We start from the raw sequence: 12,489 nt of genomic DNA on the forward strand, positions 1-12,489 counted from the left end.
TGATGCTGGTGCTGATGCTGGTGCTGATGCTGGTGCTGATGCTGGTGCTGATGCTGGTGCTGGTGCTGATGTTGATGGTGGCTCTCATGGTGGTTGTGATGTTGTTGATCCTGCTGCTGGTCATACCTGGTGATGGTGACTCTGTAGCAAGTCAAACTATGACTTGCTAACTAGACCGAAACCCTCAGCTTGGTAAGACTCAGGCTGTGCATGTCCACAGATTGTTACAGTTTTAAGTTGAAGGGGAAGAGGAAATGGAAATGGGGAGGGACCTAGAGAAGAATACGAGAGAGAAAGATGAGCCTTCCTGTCAGCTGTAAAACTGTAAACGGAAAGAGCGAACATCGGTCTGATACAGGAAGTAAGAGATAGGCAGGAAAACACGCGTACTCAGTAAGAGTTATACATTCCACATTGGCCTTCCTCCTAATAAGTGATATGCTACATCATCTCTCACTCGCTCGCATGTATACACAGTTCAAAATGATCAATGATCTGTAAATAGTAGATAACTATGCTAACCCGATCAACATTAGTTACCTTCCCCACACCAGCCCCATAGGCCACCGGCATCCAAAAACGACCAGCCAATCAAGTCACACTCAAAATCAAACAATGCAAACAGAAAATATCTCCAAAAAAGAAAAAAAAAGGTCACGAATAGCTTCACCAGTCTCAAGGACTTTCCCGAAACCACCATTGTCCAGAGATTATCCTGGGAATCTACACTCTGGAAAGCGCAGGCACATCAATCGCCTCGCTCCCGCGAACACTACGACTCTAGAGAGCCGTCTCTCCCACCTATCGCACACGAACAATCTATTCCTGACCTGGGACCACCACCGACAACCACAAGGATGGCCGACATGACCAAGACTCCCTTTGTAAGGGATCTCGCCTCGAGCGGTACATACACCCACCTCTCTCTTAATTCCAAGTCTTTTCTCCATCCGGGATTCTAACAATACATCATAGACAAAAAAATCCGCGACAAAGCCACCGACTCCCTCTCACTCTTCCTCCGCTCCAAAACCGACCTCTCCCTCCTCGACCTCCTTAAACTCTGGAAGGGTCTATTCTTCTGTACGCTACTACACCCTTTTACACTACTACCACAAACAGCATAGAGACCCAAAACTAACCACAAATTTTTCCCGAAAACAGGCTTCTACCACTCCGACAGACCCCTAACACAACAAGCCCTCGCCCGCACCCTAAGCTACAGCCTCGTCCCGACCCTCCCACGCAGCACCCTGCACCGCTTCCTCCGCGCCTTCTGGATAACCATCGGCCGGGACTTCCACTCGCTCGACCGTCTCCGTCTAGACAAGTACCTACATCTGATCCGTTGCTACGTGGGCGTTGCATTCGAGGTGTTTTTGAAGCCCCAGCAATCCACCTCGACGACGACAACAGCAAACGGCGGCAAGCGCAAGAGAGAAGAAGAGCCCGCATCCTCAAAGCGCAACAAGAAGAACAGCAAGAAAAACAACAAGAAACAATCTCCCCGTACCGAAGACCAAGAAGAAGAATCAACGCCATCATCAACCACCACCAATGGAGGAGAAAACGACTGGACGGCCCTCGAATCCTACATCACCATCATCGAAGAAGGCCCTCTCTGCCCCTTGAACTTCGACCCGGATCAGCCGCCCACGAACGAAAAGGAGGATTACGTGGCCATGCCGCATGGACCGGATGGATTGCGGTACCATTTGATGGATATTTGGATCGATGAGTTGGAGAAGGTGTTGGAGTTTGAAGAAGTGGAGGGAGAGGAGGAGGAAGGCCAACCGAAGAAGAAGGTCAAGGGCGGAGTGCCGATGGAGCTCTTGTTGAGGCCGATTGAGAAGTTGAAGGCGGAGAGTGCGTATAAGCCTGTGCGGACTCGGGCTGCGGAGACGTTGGATGATGAGCGGTTGTTTGAGTGGGGGGTTAAGGAGAGGAAGGTGGAGGAAGAGAGTGATGAGGAGTGGGATGGATTCGATTGAGCTGTGGATACTATCTGTATAAACAAGAATGGCTCTTTATAGTACTTTATTTCCTTTTCCTGTTTGATCAAAAGTGTATAGATTGCGAATTTTGATGACAGCGTGCGCACGCTGAATGTATTGACTGGCCTGGTTCAGGTTGGCTAGCACTATTACATGCGAATGAATCAATGTATATTTATATAGTAGTGACTCTATGCGCAATCTTGGTGGACTGCTGTCTATACAGTAGCACAACCCGATTGAAACGACAGTAAAGCAAGCCAAAACAGAAAGTCTTGCGCCAGGGTATCATTGGAGTGCGAAGACCAGAATGAAAAGAATAGAACGATGACATCCAAAGTACCACCCGCTACTTTCCGCTTGTATCGTCCCCAACGTCTAAGGTTTCGGTCCTTCGGCTTCGTATAGGTGTCCCGTCCTCGAGAGCACAGTGCCCAAGCCCTTGTGGATTTCCACCTGGAAGGCTTCAAAAGGGATGCTTTCGCCGTCAACGCTGATGTAGCCCTCCTTTTCGTGGGGAACAAGGCGATACGCAAGAGCCTTGCGGATTTTGACATCGGGCATATCGAAGAAATCGCCTTCAGGAATGGCGGTCATCATTTTGAGCGTGGTCAGGCGGCTGAGAGTCCCATCGATGGTGACAATATCCATCAGGCCATCATTAGGTAGAGAGGCGGGGAAGAAGTTGGTATCCTTGGATATGATGGCCATGTTGCCCGCATAGAAATTGCCAAGATTCTCACCTGGAATAACTTCCCAGTCCTTGGGCAGTTCGTCCAGCACGGTGCCATAGACGAGCTCAGGAAGTCCGTCTGGCCGTTCCGTGGTATTCTCGGAAGAGCGACTAGGAGGCTGACTCTGCGCGTAAGCACTGTAGTGATCCTTGATCGCTTGTTTATCATCCATCACGACCTTGACTGCCAGATCGCACGGATACACGGCGCGGCGCATGATGCGCTTGAGGAATCCGTAGGTGAAACGATGAGCACCCATCCATCGGATATCATCCGTGCCGAGGTCGGATTCTGCGATGATACCGAAGGATTGTGACAGGAAGGACAGCGTGCGAGTCTTCCCCTGCGTGATCGAAACCAGATCCATAGGCGTCCGAACACCCTTCACAATGGCCAAAGCCGCCACTGAGACACTGCCCGTTCCGCAAAGATTCCACGCCATTGCGTTTCCGGACCCGCAAGGCACCATTGCAACGGCCACTTTAGCTAAGGCTTCACCGGCATTGGGTTTCTTCGCAAGGCCGTTAAAGACCTCATACGGCAAACCATCTCCGGAGCAGCAAATGATCGCATCATACGCATTGATGTCCAGCTGCTCCACAATTTCAACTGCGTGGCCGCCATGTGTTGTTTCCTGCACGTCCACTTGGCAGCGGGCTGCAGCAAAGACGGGCGCTGCATACGATGAGTACAGTTTGACCGCGTGGCCTTGACCGCCGAACGGGTTGACTAGAACCTTGAGTCTCTTGTATCGTTTGGCAGTGCCATACGCAACGTCTAAGAGGCGGTTCGTCCAGGATTCGACCGCCGCCTTTTCTTCGGGGGCGAAAGGGTATCGCAGGGCGGACACCGAAACATCCTCTTTAGAGGCCGGCTCCGCATAGGTGATTGTAAGACCCTCGGGAGACAGATCGGCGTCCAAAACATTGTACAGCGCAATGGAGTGAGTGGGCTTGGCTGTTTTGCCGGCGATACCGCAACAGCCACGCTCGGTTTTGCGCATGGAACGTTCATCTGCGCGAATGCCGGTTACCTCGTTAACATGGGAAATTTGGTGGAAGAAGTCCGGAATAGCGATCGCGCACTGCGACTTACCAACAATCAGAAGAGAGTCGCCCCCCAGGGTGAGAGAGACCGAGTTGGAGACTATCAGAGTTGCATCATGTTCTAGCAGCTGATCCCGAGTTTCCGGGTGATCCGCGTTGTTAAACGACGGGCGAGGAGGCCCGTTTTGGGTGGTCATAGTGCCCGGCGCAGGGCACAGCGTGGTTGAGAAGAGCCGACCGGATGCAGAAACGAGAGATGATAACCGCGTAGAAGTGAAGGCGTCCAGTAAGAATAAGTATAAAAATAAGAGAAAGACGAAGGAAACGAAAGAGTTTGAGGCGAAGGGAAGGAAGGTGTTGAAGGAATGAAACGGGCAAGTCTCAGAATGGAGCGGAGAAAGAACGGAGACTCGGAGAACCACAGAACCATCCATAGTCCAACTTTTGTGGCGGGCTCCACTCGTTCCAACTCCACTTAACCCGACCCTGATGAGTTGATAGGCTTTCAGATAAGAACTTGCATCTCATCATGCCATGAGGGCCCATGACAGGAACATCTCTCTTTTTGAGTCCAGGCCATACATGATGCATGTCTGGATCTGGTGGGTTTCCGGTCATTCCTGAGGAACCTCCCACTGCATGCACTTACGAGATCGCCGCAAGCATCCATCCTCCACGAATGGCACGCAGCCCTCTGCGCCCATATTTACACTATTGGATGATCTGATTCGATAATCAGGGCGCATTGATCGATCCTCAGAAGGGATTTCATTACTCCGTACACACTACGGACTTCGAACTTCGAACAGACCGGTCTTGCTCGGAAAATTAACGCGCGGGATCGGACTCGGAAGTTGCAGCATCACCCCGGAGATTCACCTGTGGGGATGCGGGAATGGGATGCATCGTGCTTGATTACAACGTGGTACAGATGAGCTTGATCGAGTCCATGACGGCATCCAAGAAACGTCCTACCTTTATGAAAATAGCTTGCCATGGTAGTACATACACACCCATATACATACAAAAAAAAGGTGTCGTTCAAATGGGGAGTTCCATTGAGAGATATAAAGTCTTTTCTCATCCAGAATAAACAGTGTAAGAGGTGCATATAGTCAACAAATTCGTCCATTAAGAAGAACACAGAAAAGTTAAAATAAAAAAAAAAAGCGCAGTCGAAAATCGAACAGAAGAGTCATGTAGTAGGTAACAAGGGTAGTGGCTATTCAAATACGGCTCAAAGGGGATTCTCTATTCATGCTGTAGATGCCTTAAGGCCCTTCAAAGACCCCAGGCTCAAGGCCAGACCCTGAGAACGGCTTCTTATCCGTACAAAGCCGGTGATCGGCCCGTCCTCTCCCTCCTTCTCGATGCTCAAGTTCGCAAGGGCATCCTCACCTGTGACAGTTACGTTAGCGGCTATCCAAACGGCGGAGATGGACCAAATGTCCTGGGAGAGGGGGAAGATCTCTATTACTTACCAAATACGCTCCGGGCATATAGATTGGCACTCAGGAACCGACAGTCGCCCTTGAGAGACGCGTCGGGTGTCAAGCATGCCATGTTGGTGCTATCCATCAGCTGCTTGAGGAACTCGCGGAGGTTCTTCGCCTTGGAGTTGATGTTAACCTTGTTCTCCCATTCAAACTCGGTCCACATCGTCCGGAACTGCGTCTCGGTGCAGTGCGCCGGCTGGATGTAGTCCATGATGTCGGCATGGATGTCGTTCAGGATAACAACATGCGACTCCGTCGAGCTCGCCCCGTCGTACACAATGTTACCGAAGATCACACCCGTGTCCGTCGACGACACCTTGACTGTAGCCTGCACATTCAAGAAATCGCGAGGTCCAAGGTTGTGTGTCGTGGGCCGCTCCACCACCTTGAGGTCTCCGAGGGTCGCAAACTCAACGCTGAGGTTCTGCAGTGTCTCGAGAGTCTGGTTAACCAGGAGGACATCTAGGACGATGTCGAATTGGTGAACCGTGACATAAGCCTCGGCGTATACCGGGTCCGAGAAACCTGTGAGCTGCACAACGCGGCTCAGCTTCGAGGACACCGTCTCCACAGTTGAGTCACCGCCAGTGGCCTTGGCCAGATCCAGCTCAATCTCCTCAGCACCTTCAAGAGCGGACTTCTTGGTGAACTGACGAATGGGGATGGCATCGTCAACTTGGACGGCAGACTTGGCCTTCTCCACGGCTTCCTTAGCGGCCCTCTTCTTGTCTTCGACTTGAACCATGGCGCGGAAGGCTTTCCGGGTGTCTTCCAGGAAGGTAGTCTCCAGTTCCTTCTTCTCGGAGAACTCTGCAAGCGAGCGCACGCAGCACATGATGCGGTCCACGGAGTCTTCGTCAATGGGGGCCTTGACGAAGTGCGACTGACCCACACGGATGATGGAGATCATGATGAGCATAGCCTCCGCACGCAGGGCATTGGTCCGAGCAACGTCTTCAGAGACCTCCGAATGGCGCATCACCAACTTAGTAAGGGTGGACGAAAGCACAGTAGCAAGGTAGTAGTCGCCATCCAAGATCAGTTGACGAAGAGGGGGCTTCTGAGCGGCCTTGACAGCCTCAAGCCGAGCAGCTGCAGCAGACTGGCTGGTCAGAGCACTCTCGGTAGCATAGGTACCGTCGGCCAGCACCTTTCGCGATCCGGTTGGGGCTGACGGCTTGGAGTGACCGTTAACCTGTTCCTTGAGCGCCGCATCCTCAGGTACTTCATCAAGAAGTCGCTGTTCGGAGGCAAGGATAGGGATTTCGCCGAGACTGGCCCGGATCCGTTTCCAGGCTTCGCGGATATCCCTCTCCTCCAAAGAGTATTCTCCGACAACCCACAGGACACCCCGATAGACTTTGCCAGCACGGACTTCACTCAAAGTAGAAACCAGGCGCTCAACAATAGAAGTTCTGAGCGCGGGGAACTTCTCCACGACTTCCTTGACGAACGAGATCACATCAACGGCGGAGTTGTTGTTGAAATCAGCGATGAAGTCCATCAGAAGATCGACAACGCTAGCTGCAATCTCCGAGAACTTGATTGCACAGTTATGTATCGACTGAATCAACAATTGACGGTACTCGCTGTTCTACATGGTCGTCAGTATTTAGGTGTTTCGCCAGCAAATCGTGCAAGCCTACCTTTTCGTATTGTTCATCAACAGTCTTGGCCAATTCCTTCTTGAGCAGCATGACGATCTCTTCCACATTCTTGCTCGAGACCATCTCCAAGGCAATACTGAGGGCTTTCCGACGAACGTCGATATCCGGGGAGGAGAGGACACGGAGAATCTCCATGGTGAGATCATCGAGGACACCTTCGTTGCGGATGCGTAGCTGGTCGACCCGGTCAAGGACGATAAGCTTAACATTGTTGTCAGCTTCCTTGATGCACAATTCAATCAACTTGCTTGCTGCAGCCTTCACGGCGACGGGGTTGCTGGTGAGCGCAGTAAGAGAAGTGGCAGCTTCGTAGATGACAGTACTAGTTGATGCATCCAGGAGGTCGAAAATCAACCGCAGATACCGTGCCTACTGGCCATTAGCAACCGATTGGACCGGTGTTGACACCTCCGGAAACCCACCTTGTTCTGGGTGTTTTGCACAGCATCCTTTCTGATGAACTCGAGCTCAGCCAATTGGAGTAGTTCGTCTGTGTTCGGGATGCTGTCAAAGGTAGAGGCCAGGTACTCCAGGGCCTTTTGGTGGCTGATGGACATGAGGGCCGCGAACGCATTGCGCTTGCAGGTGCCATCCGTTTCCGTGTCGAGGAACGCCTGGATAAGCTCCGGAGCATCTGGGATGAGCGACTCCGAGTGCTGGAAGATAGAGGCGACGGCCCACACGGCGTTCTTCCGGACATAAGCGTGGCGGTGATCCAAGCAGGAACGTGCGGACGAGAGGAGGGGTTCGATGAGTTCCGGTTCTCGGAGCTTGCACAAGAATCGCAGTGTGTTTCCTCGGACATATTCGTTGGGGTGCTGAAGATCGTTACGGATACCGTTACTGCGCAGATAGATCATTTGTTAGAAAGGAAGGCCTACAATGTCGGGATGCGCCATGTTCCTTACCAGACCAGGATCATCTCTTGCTTCAGCTTGCCATTCGCGTCGACTTTCGGACAGATCTCGTAGTAGAAGTATAGGAGTTTCTTGAGGGGCTTGCTTTTGGACGGCATGACAAAGCGAATGATGTGCATGAGCAGTTGGGGCATAGGGTCGCCATTGAGCATGATTGTGATGATCCGCCTCATTGTCTCCATCTTGGTCTCATCGGTACCCTTTTCCAACTGCAGCTTCAGCTCCTGCAGAGAGGGCTGATCAGCAGTGTTGTCCAAGTGGACCAAGCTGTATGCATTTTCGAGGAAGGACGCCATGGTGATCGAGCGGTGCGAACGAATGGCCGGTACAGGGAAGGGTTCAGGAGGGAGGAGAGCTGGAAGCGGTTGTCAGTACAGGTGGTTGTTTTGGCCGGTCAGGGGGGCAGGAGGAAAAGACGGACTGGAACGACTCTCCCCAGAATGTTTCGATAGTAGTAGAGAGAATTGGATTAGTGCAAATTGTCTCCCCTCACCTGCCTAGCATTCATCAGAGCGAATGTTGACAATCCGGGGACATTGAGTATCAACCTGGCCATTTGCGCGGCGGAGCAAGCTGTCCGGAGTGTGTGGATGACTAAGCCCGCCTGGACCAACCCTGCAAACCAGGCAATTCCATTCAGGCACGCGGTACGAAGCGTTCATTCCCAGCTTCCCTTTGCGAGTTCAGCCACAGCCGTTGTGAGTTGAGGTATTTGAAAAGATGTCGACCCAAGGCGAACCGTTTTACCTTCGCTACTAGTAAGGATGATCTATGTGTGGCCCAGGTTTCCTCAGCTGCTGACAGTTCCGCAGCTCAGGTCACTCTGGGCGGTTCGGACATGAGTTTCTAGGTAGGTTCCCCGTGGTGGTCTACATCTCGAGCTTCCTACTAACAGACTTCAAGAGTTCGACTTCCGTACCCTTGGCGATGGCCGTAGCGCTGCCGTCCGATATGCGAACAACTCCAACTACCGCAATGATTCTCTGATCCGGAAAGAAAGTGAGTGCTAGGCAAAAGCTGTCCAGTTCTACATCGGTCGCTAACGGGCGATCGCTACAGTGTGCGTGAGCGCGTCGATGATTCAGGAGGTGAAGCGCATCATCAAGGAAAGTGAGATCTTGAAGTGAGTCAATTACTGGGGTTCAATGGCGATCGGAGAGGGGACAAAGATGCTGATGCGACGCAGGGAGGATGATTCCAAATGGCCCCAAAAGAACAAGGATGGACGTCAGGAGCTTGAGATACGGCTCGGAAACGAGCATATCTCCTTTGAGGTGTGTCCATTGCTCTCTTGACATAGCTGATCACAAACGGAACCCTGACATTTGGTGTAGACTGCGAAAATCGGCTCATTGGTGGATGTGACTGAATCTGCGGACCCGGAAGGCCTACGAGTGTTCTACTATCTCGTCCAAGACCTGAAGGCCCTCATTTTCTCGCTTATTTCGCTCCATTTCAAGGTATATATGGCTTCATTGTTTCTCTCTAGGAATTTCGAGTCTAATTCGGTATAGATCAAACCTATCTAAATGGTAGTAATTGTGGGAACATGAAATGAACTGGTTCAACTTCTGGGATGAATAATAGGCGTTCTCTAGTTATTTGATTGCAGCCGTGGCGGGTATACTACTAGTGCTAGTTTTCCTTTCTTTTTCCTTTTTTTACTTTTTCTTTCCACATTCCCCCCAAAAATGTGTCTGGCATTTTGGGTTGCTTTGAAACGAGGCCCGATGGATGGCAAAGCAACTCACCGGAGGCGATGACGCAATGAGAGCTTGCCACCAAGGGCCAACGTAGCGGAAGAAAGGGAAATACCCAACGACGTGTGAAGTGATCTGAGGCGCAAAAAGAACCGAAAACGGAAACCAAAATAGCGACAGCAGCCATTGCATAATGAGTATTATGTGTAGCGGGCCACGTCCGTCGGGACGAGCGTCAGAGAGCTGCAAGGGAGGCCGTGCCAGAAGTGCAAAGGCTGCAAAATGCCAGAAATGCTCGAATAACCGCCCGAGGCGCCGTTTGCCCCATTTGCCTCCCCCGCGCTCGCATGATCAAGTCGACCGATTCCCTTTTGGGCGATGCCTCGCCCCGGACTGACCACCACCAAACGATCCTCTTGTCCCCAATCCTCAAACCTTCCCTCTGGCTCCTTCGTCCGATTTCTTCTCTTTCTCCTCTGTTTTCCTTCCTTCTTCTCTTTCTCTAAACTTTGCTTCTTTCCGCTGCCTGCGCCCAAAATCTATTTGCCACCCCGATCCGCTGTCGTCCTCCCTCCGTCCCATCTTAGTTCCCTCCCTCCGGCCCAATAAATCGCCCCTATCCTTGAGCTGCCCTTACGGTGCTAGTATCAGACTTGCCGTGTCTCACACCTCGCCCTATCGGTGGGAACCTTCTATCTTCTATCGATTCCGATGTCATTCCTTCCTTAATTAGCCTCCAATGCCGACTCCGAGTGATAACACCCCGCCCTTGAATGCTTCAATCGCAGAAGAAATCTCCGCTCGCTCCACCTGTCCCCCGGAGGTTGAAAGAGAGAGATTACATACCGGAGAAGAAAGGCCGTATCCCTGGGTGTCGACGTGGGAAAGGAGAAGCACCAGCGATGAGGCTCCCGATAACACATTCTCGCCAACAGTCCCATCCAACCAGACCGCCTTAACACCATCAGATGGAACTTCTTCCTTTACTTCTACCGATGCGGACCCCGTGAGGGGCGAGCCAGTAGCTAGAACGCCCATGAAGGGCATGGGGAGATCGGAAGACGAACCTGCTGCGGGGAGACTCAGCCCTGCTGCGGAGTCATCGCGCTCCTCCGGCCCGTCATCTCCAGTCACCCCTTCATCGGCCACTTCTCTGTTAAGCTATGAATTTTCCAACATTCGGGTATGGTAACCTCCTTTATCCCTTCTGTTATCTAGGGCCCCCCTTGCTGATTGCGCTAGCTTTTGCCTAATTATTCGTCTTCTTTTCTGCGACCGGGAAGTAGATTCACTGGCACTCAGCAATCAGACAGCCATGTATACAGCGTTGATGTGGAGATCAAGCACGTTGATATGCTTGAATCTTATCTTTGTGGATACCTCCGCATACAAGGTCCGTGAGCGCTTGCACCAACCCGCTGTAGCCGATTCTAATTCCTTGCATCAGGTCTCACTGAGGATCACCCTACTTTAACAACGTTCTTTGAGGGCGAAATCATCGGCACCAAGCACACGTTCAAAACTAGAAACGAAGCATGGGGTGCAACCGAAAAGACTGACATGCAACATTGGGGCAGGTTTCCCGCTTGGCGATCGCAGGCGAAACAGGCGAAGAGACCGGATTTCACATTTCGGAATTTTGCCCAGCGGGAGCATCTCTTCATGCGTTGGAAGGAGTACTTCCTCGTTCCCGATCACCGCGTGAGGTCGATCTCCGGTGCCAGCTTCGAAGGCTTCTATTACATTTGTTTTAATCAGGTGGAGGGAACGGTTGCTGGGATTTACTTTCACGCCAAGAGCGAAAAGTACGTGTCTGCCTCATCCCAATAGTATTTGTGACAGACGAGACTGACTTGCCTTCTTTTCTCTCTAGGTATCAACAACTCGAACTCAGACATGTCAAAGACTATGGTTGTGCGCCTGCCATGGAGTTCCGTTGATCTTTTTGCGGGATTGTCCAGTGGTCGATCCGACCACTGCAGGAGGATCTCATCTACCATCACCTCCTCCCGTTTCGCATGCTTCTACATTCTAATGGCCATTATATGGTTACGTTCACTTCCGAGCCTCCCAGCCACGGTGGCTGATCTGTTACGGTTATACTGTCGGAGTTACTATTACCCCGCTCTGTTTTGACTGATGTCTCTTGACGAATTTTCTTCCGACTTGTCTTCTTCTTCTCTCTTCTATCGGCGCAGGGCTTGGTTGATACGATATGGTATGGAACGGATCTCTATTCGGCCAAATATATTCATGCACTTTTCTCTCTATTCCCACTTCTTTCATTACTGCGCAGCGCAGCACAACGCAACACCACACAATGTAACCTCTCTCTTGACTGGGGGGAACTCTTAGTTCATATACTAAGCAGCGGTATCGGGACGAGCGCGGACTCGACTTTCCTTGATTTCTGCTTTCTCTTCCTTTGACTTAGTTGCTGCCTCTTCTTTTTTATCTCTCAATCATGACCGTTCTTATTTATATCTGATAGCGGTAGCGTTGGTCCCCCTCTTTGTGCAATGGACAAGGATTCAACTGGATTTTCTTTTTTTTTTTTTTTTTTTTGCCTGTCTGATTGAGGAATATATATTACCATGAATCTTTATATTTATTTACTACTATTCCACTACGTTCCATGATATTTGCCTTGGCTGTGCTAGTAACTGTACATTTGTATTTTTAAAATCTCCTTACCACCAGCGGTGCCAAGTATACTTTCCTAATCTACTAGTATTATGACTAGGTAAGAGAGGGTCGACAAATCTCTAGAATAGTACTAGTTAATGTAGTGCCTTGAGTGCTATGAATTCCTTCCGTACTAGAGTTCAAATCAAATCTGATAAACGAACACAACCTGGTCATGGTGTACAACTGCTCTGATCTTACAATACCATACAATATAAAGCGCAGAAACATGTTACGAGACACGACTCGA

At 51.0% G+C, this 12,489-nt stretch overlaps 5 protein-coding genes across 5 annotated transcripts; 3 read left to right on the forward strand and 2 right to left on the reverse strand.

Moving 5' to 3' along the window:
• Window positions 1–857: 857 nt before the first annotated feature.
• On the forward strand, window positions 858–1,991 carry ASPBRDRAFT_53933 (ribosomal RNA processing 1 family protein; the record flags this gene model as incomplete). The annotated part of the gene is made up of 3 exons (XM_067627143.1): window positions 858–906; window positions 976–1,083; window positions 1,165–1,991. 3 exons carry the CDS (start codon window positions 858–860, stop codon window positions 1,989–1,991), a joined length of 984 nt encoding a protein of 327 aa, XP_067481089.1.
• Window positions 1,992–2,372: 381 nt separating this feature from the next.
• ASPBRDRAFT_121796 (putative sphingosine kinase (SphK)) lies at window positions 2,373–3,971 on the reverse strand (the record flags this gene model as incomplete). Its single annotated transcript, XM_067617460.1, has 2 exons — window positions 2,373–3,742; window positions 3,824–3,971. The coding sequence occupies 2 exons, from the start codon at window positions 3,969–3,971 to the stop codon at window positions 2,373–2,375; spliced, it is 1,518 nt and encodes a 505-aa protein (XP_067481090.1).
• A 615-nt stretch (window positions 3,972–4,586) lies between these two features.
• On the reverse strand, window positions 4,587–8,353 carry ASPBRDRAFT_174744 (coatomer subunit beta). Its single transcript, XM_067619785.1, has 5 exons — window positions 7,846–8,353; window positions 7,360–7,780; window positions 6,917–7,306; window positions 5,256–6,864; window positions 4,587–5,172 (listed from the first exon to the last, which is right to left on the reverse strand). Exons 1-5 carry the CDS (start codon window positions 8,148–8,150, stop codon window positions 5,030–5,032), a joined length of 2,868 nt encoding a protein of 955 aa, XP_067481091.1. The 5' UTR covers window positions 8,151–8,353; the 3' UTR covers window positions 4,587–5,029.
• A 221-nt stretch (window positions 8,354–8,574) lies between these two features.
• On the forward strand, window positions 8,575–9,368 carry ASPBRDRAFT_53936 (mago nashi family protein; the record flags this gene model as incomplete). Its single annotated transcript, XM_067627144.1, has 6 exons — window positions 8,575–8,612; window positions 8,667–8,704; window positions 8,758–8,853; window positions 8,914–8,977; window positions 9,041–9,128; window positions 9,189–9,368. 6 exons carry the CDS (start codon window positions 8,575–8,577, stop codon window positions 9,366–9,368), a joined length of 504 nt encoding a protein of 167 aa, XP_067481092.1.
• A 925-nt stretch (window positions 9,369–10,293) lies between these two features.
• ASPBRDRAFT_29020 (GID4/VID24 family protein) lies at window positions 10,294–11,494 on the forward strand (the record flags this gene model as incomplete). Its single annotated transcript, XM_067622594.1, has 4 exons — window positions 10,294–10,737; window positions 10,797–10,947; window positions 11,002–11,359; window positions 11,428–11,494. 4 exons carry the CDS (start codon window positions 10,294–10,296, stop codon window positions 11,492–11,494), a joined length of 1,020 nt encoding a protein of 339 aa, XP_067481093.1.
• Window positions 11,495–12,489: the final 995 nt, after the last annotated feature.

Source organism: Aspergillus brasiliensis (assembly GCF_001889945.1).
Source record: "Aspergillus brasiliensis CBS 101740 unplaced genomic scaffold ASPBRscaffold_4, whole genome shotgun sequence".
Taxonomy (NCBI): Eukaryota; Fungi; Ascomycota; class Eurotiomycetes; order Eurotiales; family Aspergillaceae; genus Aspergillus; species Aspergillus brasiliensis.

What these genes read in the sequence shown, in the direction of transcription:
- ASPBRDRAFT_174744 (XM_067619785.1), bottom strand. Translation starts at nt 8,150, where the DNA reads ATGGCGTCCTTCCTCGAAAATGCATACAGCTTGGTCCACTTGGACAAC. An exon ending in CAAGAGATGATCCTGGTCTG is followed by an intron (nt 7,781 to 7,845) that starts GTAAGGAACATG and finishes CTATCTGCGCAG; the next exon opens with TAACGGTATCCGTAACGATC. An exon ending in TTGATGAACAATACGAAAAG is followed by an intron (nt 6,865 to 6,916) that starts GTAGGCTTGCAC and finishes ACGACCATGTAG; the next exon opens with AACAGCGAGTACCGTCAATT.